The 6468-nt window shown below is 49.7% G+C and overlaps 2 protein-coding genes across 2 annotated transcripts in view; one reads left to right on the forward strand and one right to left on the reverse strand.

The window, feature by feature from the left end:
- Nucleotides 1-799: 799 nt before the first annotated feature.
- LOC113215682 (ATP-sensitive inward rectifier potassium channel 12-like) lies at nucleotides 800-3862 on the forward strand. The gene is made up of 7 exons (XM_026435350.2): nucleotides 800-976; nucleotides 1153-1219; nucleotides 1317-1410; nucleotides 1858-2172; nucleotides 2593-2874; nucleotides 3109-3293; nucleotides 3637-3862. Exons 1-7 carry the CDS (start codon nucleotides 964-966, stop codon nucleotides 3815-3817), a joined length of 1137 nt encoding a protein of 378 aa, XP_026291135.1. The 5' UTR covers nucleotides 800-963; the 3' UTR covers nucleotides 3818-3862.
- Nucleotides 3863-3864: 2 nt separating this feature from the next.
- The window catches only part of LOC113215681 (uncharacterized), a gene marked incomplete at its 5' end in the record, with an annotated part of 5860 nt that continues 3256 nt past the window's right edge, over nucleotides 3865-6468 (reverse strand). Inside the window, 3 exons of the mRNA XM_052275223.1 lie at nucleotides 3865-5414; nucleotides 5700-5881; nucleotides 6024-6100. Coding sequence (XP_052131183.1) covers nucleotides 5265-5414; nucleotides 5700-5881; nucleotides 6024-6100 — 409 coding nt within the window. The remainder of the gene's footprint in view (nucleotides 5415-5699; nucleotides 5882-6023; nucleotides 6101-6468) is intronic.

The following is a 6468-nucleotide window of genomic DNA, read 5'->3' on the forward strand; positions in this document are numbered from 1 at the left end:
CCCCCAGCGCTGCCTGCGATGCCCAGGGGGTTGCATCTCCAAGGAGCCGCTCCCCGCTCCAGCAGCCCTCCCTCCCCCCCACTCGGTATTATTGTACGTATTTACATAGCGTGTCGCAGTCCCCTCGCGGCGCCGCCGGGGCGGACACGCAGCAGCAGTGTGCCGCGCTGTGCGCAGGTATATACGGTACACCATGGGGGCGTACATATCCCAGGGGGTGGTCAAACTCCTCCAAGGAAGGTTCGCGATCCTTGCACGGTATAAAAAAAAATGTCTTGAAATCCGAGGAAATTTCTTGGACTTCAAGGTCGCGGGTGGATGATTTCAAGATTGGCCATTGAATCCCAGACTCTGTCTTAAAACCCGCAGCTTCCAAGGGAAAGCATTGGAATTTTCGTCAGAATTCAAAACATTCTTTTTACCGTGTTAGGATGCCTTGTGGAATCTGACGAGGCGAATAACCCCATGACTCGCGAAATGCTCTTTGCAAAATACTGACACTGTCAAAAATTTAAAGTTCATGTTCCAATTTGTTTTGCTTTTTAGATAATAATTAATGCCTTAATTTTTTCATTTCCCAATAATTTTTTGTAATGATGCTGTGGTCGAAGTTAGTGGTTGCGAGATGGATCGCGCGACCCACAAGATCTATGTGTAATCTCCTCGGATAGAGTCGCAGAGTGTGTGTGTGAGAGAGAGGGAGAGAGAGTGAGAGAGAGAGGGAGAGAGAGAGCGAGAGAGAGAGAGAGAGGGAGAGAGAGACTATCCCGATCGGACGGACGGCTTATCTGGTGTTCTTCTTCGAGCGCACTGGCGGCTCCGCTCAGACGGGCCGTCCGATGGACGATGGCAGTGACAGACAGCCAAGTGATCCGGAGCGTCACTACCGCCACTATTTGGCCCGCCGAGCAGTGACGTCACGACGTCCGCCCCGCGCCGCCGCCCCCGCACCCCCTGGACGCCATGGACGGCTCAGGTAAAGCCAAATCGAACGGACGGGTCGAGTGTATCGAAACGTAATAACCAATCACGTTAAAAAAAATAAAAATATATATATATGAAAAAGAAATACGAGCAAAAATTTTATGATGTTGATATAGTAGAAAGTTAGTAGTGTTTCCTTCCGATCGAGGTTTAAAGTACTTGCTCCAGGTGAAGGTCGGGCCGAGGATGTGAGCTCGCCGCTCACTAAGAAACACAAGACAGCAATCAGCCAAAGGTAACGACCAAAGAATGCGATGGGGAGTGTCCCTTCCAAAGAACCGCGACAAGTCGGCTATAACTGCTAACCGCATTGTGGTCCGTGTCTGATGCAGGAGGCACTCCAACGGACGGCGACTCGTCGGGAAGGCCGGCGAGGCCCAGGTGCTGCCGCTCAACGTGCCCAACAAGCACAAGCGCCTGGCGCAGGTGAGCGGACGAGCAGGTGCAGGAGGTGCAGGAAGTGAAGGAGGTGCAGGAGGTGTAGGAGGTGCAGGAGGTGCAGGAGGTGCAGGAGGTAGAGGAGATGCAGGAGCTGCAGGAGCTGCAGGAGCTGCAGGTGGGCCACCTCGGTGTTCCCCGCTCGCGCCCGGTTTCGTTTGGGTCGGATTGGCGACGGCCGAGATGCCTTATCGATCTTATCGCAATTACTTGAAGAGGGAGAGGGAGAGGGAGAGAGAGAGAGAGAGAGACAATTGATAGCGGTTTTATTGCGGGCAGGCACCGCGGCGAGGCGCGGCTAGCCTAGCAGGACTGGGTCAAAAACAGCAAAACAAAGATAGATGCACGAAATAGAGAGAGAGAGACGTAAATAGCTTCTTCAATTCATGCTCGCGGAAATATCTCGGCAGGAATCTGAGAGGGACCGTATTGCAGGACCTGTTCAACACGCTGGTGGAGTGCCGCTGGCGGTACACGCTGATCGTGTTCCTGCTCAGCCACTTCGTCAGCTGGTTCCTGTTCGCGCTCGTGTGGTACGCCATGGCGCTGGCGCACGGCGACATGGAGGAGACGGTGCGCGAGGTGGGCGAGCTGCCGTGCCTCATCAACGTCATGGACTTCACGTCCGCCTTCATCTTCTCCATGGAGTCGCAGACCACCATCGGCTACGGCACGGCGTACCCGTCGCGCGACTGCCCGCAGGCCGTGGTCGTGCTCTGCTTCCAGAGCGTGTGCGGCATGATCATTGAGGTGAATACGTGCCCTAGAGTCGGGGAGGAGGGGGGGGGTACAAATATCATGGCACTTAATAAATGCCCAGGAAAACCGCAGGGATTAATAATTGGAGTAGTGTGATACTTGTACCCCAGGGGTGTAAATACCACGCAGTCCCTTTACGTTCCTATGGTCATTCTGCACCTTTTCAGGCAGCCATGATATTTGTACCCCGGGGGTGTAAATACCACCCAGTCCCTTTACGTTCCTTTGGTCATTCTGCACCTTTTCATGCAGCTATGACATTTGTACGCCAGGGGTGTAAATACCACGCAGTACGGCCCTATGGTAATTCTAAGCCTCTCGAGGCTGCCATGATATTTGTACCCCCACTACTCTCGGCTCTCGCTCTGGTCTGGGCTCGCTGCCCCACTGACAAGGGTCGCCCGCCCGCAGGCCTTCTCCGTGGGGATCGTCTTCGCCAAGCTGACGCGGCCGCACCTGCGCTCGCAGACGCTGCTGTTCGGGCGGCGCGCCGTGGTCGCGGTGCGCGACGGCTGCCTCACGCTCATGTTCCGCGTCGGCGACATCCGCAAGTCGGAGCTGGTGAGCGCGCGCCTCTGGGTCGTGGTGCGCGGCGTGGGCGACGGCGAGGACCCCGACACGGACCAGACGGAGCTGGCCGTCACCTTCAACGGCAACGCCAAGAACCTGTCCATGGCCTGGCCCGCCACCGTGGTGAGTCAACAACCAGGGACCTTACGAAAAAGTAACCTTACACAAATTTTTTTCGACGTCATCAGATTTTTCCCTGAAAAGTTTGTTTGTTTCCCTTTTTTTCTGGGAATATTACATATTTTTCAAATTTTTGGGGGGGGGGGGGAAGTTTCTTTTTTTTTCTGACTTTAAAACTTCTACTTGAGAAACGTCAAGTCGAGTTTTTTCACCGTGCTCTACGCTGTGTCGCCGCAGATGCACAGGATTGACGACAAGAGCCCGCTCTACCGGTTCGACCCCAGGGACGTGCAGCGGGACCCGTTCGAGCTCCTCGTCTTCCTGGAGGGCACGAACCAGGCCACGGGTCAGACCACGCAGGCGAGGACGTCGTACAGCCAGACGGACATCCTCTGGGGGCACAAGCTGTACCCCATGTTGAGGCACGCGCGTGTGTGTGTGTGTGTGTGTGTGTGACTGTGACCGCACTTGGCCATGTGTCTTTCTGAGTTTAGGTTGACATGACACCATGACACTGGATAAACAAAGGTGCTGAGTACTACCTTTAAAAGGCACTAAGGGTTTAGTGCCTTTCCAAAGGCACTAATTTTTAGCACCTTTAGGACCCTTTAGTGCTTTTCCAGGGGCACTAAACTCAGAATTTGGTTAGTGCCCCAGAAAAGGCACGACTTAGCACCTTTGATTATCCAGTTTACTCGAGTTATTTCAGGCTTTATTCGTTCATCTTTACGACATTCTCTCACAGTCTTTGTTTGCGTTTGTCAGGTTCAACAAGAAGCACGACAGGTACGAGGCCGACTACAATCGGTTCCATGAGACAATAGAAGTCGACACACCGCTGTGTTCGGCACAAGATCTGAATCGAGTGCGGAGATTGTCAGAGTTGAGTGTCCTGCACCCGATAACCGAGAGCCGCGAGGAGACGTCGGTGGACATCGAAGCGTAAAAATAGTTTTCTAGTCTGAATAAAATAGTTTTTTTTACACACTGAGGTACGAGAAAATAACATTTTATTCGTCACGCCAAAAAGGAATCGAAATCCAGATACAGTTTTTTTTTTTTTCGAGTTATTCGCCGCATGTTGACGAACAAAACGCATAGACTAACTAAATACAAAAGTAAGATTTTGGTATTTTAACTACACCTTAAAACTATGAGTAACGTCAACTGATATAAAATATTCTCTAGAAATAATCATTATTGCGTAGCTCTATGAGAAGACTATCACTACGGATATAAGCCCACGAAAATTGAAAATTTGGAGAAAACGATGCTTTTGCTTTACAAGTTGCACTTGATATGAAAATATGTCGCATATTCACACCAAATTTTAAGTTCATGAGAACACTACAGGTTTTTTGTCGCAAGTTTAGAACAAGCTGCCTGATATGGTGGCTGATTTTATTTTAATTACATTTACATCAGTCAAGTGGGTGGCTCATCGACGCACTGCCCACCCAAGTACATAAATTCTAAGTTTGCAGTTGATGCTGCAAAACGCTTCTGCGAATACAAAGCATCTTATCTTTGACACCGGTTTGATGTAGCACCTTCGGGAAACTTTTCAAAACAACCATAGATCGGGCTTGCTCAACCTAATAATTTTTTTTTAGTATTTTTTTTTGCTTTCTTTTTTAAACATGGAAGCCCAAGAGACCTGACGGTGATGCAGGAATCTCGGTTGTGTATAAATATTCTACCGGTTGGAAGCCGTTGCAGCTACGATGCTGATTGTCCCTACTCAGAAGCAGTATATTCGTTCAGGAGAACCATAGTAGGGATAAATAATTAACAGAAAAGTACACGTGGACATTAAAAATAGACCACAGGTCAGTGACTTTCGGCAGAGCCTGGTAGCAGACTATTTACAGAGGGCAAGGTACAACTTTCCATAGGCCTAACGTGCATAAACTTAACATTTTTCTTAAAATTACGTAATATATTATATCTTTCTCACCGTAGAGCTCTTCCGCTCTGCTGCGTTATTGTTCCCACTTGACTTTTAAAAAAAAAACATTCTACAAATTACAACAATAAAAATTTTCCTCCAAGGGAGGACGTTCCAAAATGTTCGGGGAAGTACACCAGCAATCAGTTAAAATAAGAAGAGAACATGAAACACATTATCGAGAGACAACGTTCCCGAAAAGATGGCAAGCGAATATCCCTTTCGTTTTCACATGTTCGAGGCAACGCAGTTTCCAAAACGTCTCTAGGAGTCCGCGCGAATGTTAAAATTTAAATTCATTTACAGCAACAAAGGGGTCCGCATTTAGAATGAGACCGCAAACAACCACACACTGTACGAAAACGATATTGCACACAGTGCACTCACGATGATGGCTTCCGCCGAGTCAATTCCTTCTCTAGTCCTGAGCGCTCCGCCCTGCCGATCACACGAAGATGAACAGCGCGCCCTTCTTGCACGACGGGCACTCCAGCGACACGGCCTTGTCCTTCTGCTCCTTGCGGCGCGGCGGCTTGGGCGCCGACTCCTCCTCGTCCACCACCTGGTTCTCGTCCGGAGAGTCGCCGAGCATCTCCTGCGCACGCCAAACCGCATTGGTCAGGAACAAAGGTCGTGAAAAATTATTACAAAGTATTACACCATTGGGAAAGGATATATCCTTTAATATATTTAAATATATTTAAAATCCAAAAATTTGCAAGAATTTTTTTAATGACTGATTTTTTTTCTGAAAAATTTGAAACGTTTTCAGAATAAGTTAAAAAACTGAAACTTTTCAAAAAAAATAAAATTTGAAAGGTTGAAAAAAAATCCTTGAAAAATTTAACGAGTGTAAAATTCAAATGGCTAGTTGACTCACGTCTTCCGCGTCGGGCTCGGGCTCGGGCTGGTCGCTCTCCAGCCGGACCCACTTGCCGTGGCAGTGTGTGGCGGACAGCGCCGACCAGCGCGTCGCCCGGTCCACCACGCCGTGGCCCTGGCAGCGGTAGCCCAGCGCCTTGCGGATCGCCTGCGCCTCGCAGCGCACGCACACCCGCGACCCTGCAAAAAATTATTACAAACGGTTACATTCACTGCAGATAACTTGTCCATAAAACTCAAAAATAAAGGAAAATGTTTCTGATGTTTTATTCCTTTGGATAATTTAAATTTTTACGAACAATGACATAAATTTAAAACGAACCTTCTCTGAGTGCGGCGAATCCCTTCTCCTTCCGGCACGCCTTGGAAGCCTTGATCACCTCAAACGGAACGCAGTACCTGGGGGGCGAAGAGAAAACAACACATATCAGAGATGCGTTAAAATAATCGGAGCGACCTGTGCGTCGGTTTGTGCTTTTGTTGTTGTGTTCCCACGTCCACCAGACGACGACGTGACCCAGCTGCTCGTCCGACAGGTGAGCATGGACCCCCCCCCCCCTCCTCGCGTCGAGCTAAGGGTGGCCTCTAGCGCGCCAGCAGCCCCCGGGGCACACCGGTGGACACGGATTGTTGTTATCAGAAAGGGTCGGGCGACGACAAGACAAACACAAGGTGTGTGTGACTGTGACCGCACTTGGCCATGTGTCTTTCTGAGTTTAGGTTGACATGACACCATGACACTGGATAAACAAAGGTGCTGAGTACTA

The sequence above is a fragment of the Frankliniella occidentalis genome, unplaced genomic scaffold, assembly GCF_000697945.3.
Source record: "Frankliniella occidentalis isolate FOCC.00 unplaced genomic scaffold, Focc_3.1 Scaffold545, whole genome shotgun sequence".
Taxonomy (NCBI): domain Eukaryota; kingdom Metazoa; phylum Arthropoda; class Insecta; order Thysanoptera; family Thripidae; genus Frankliniella; species Frankliniella occidentalis.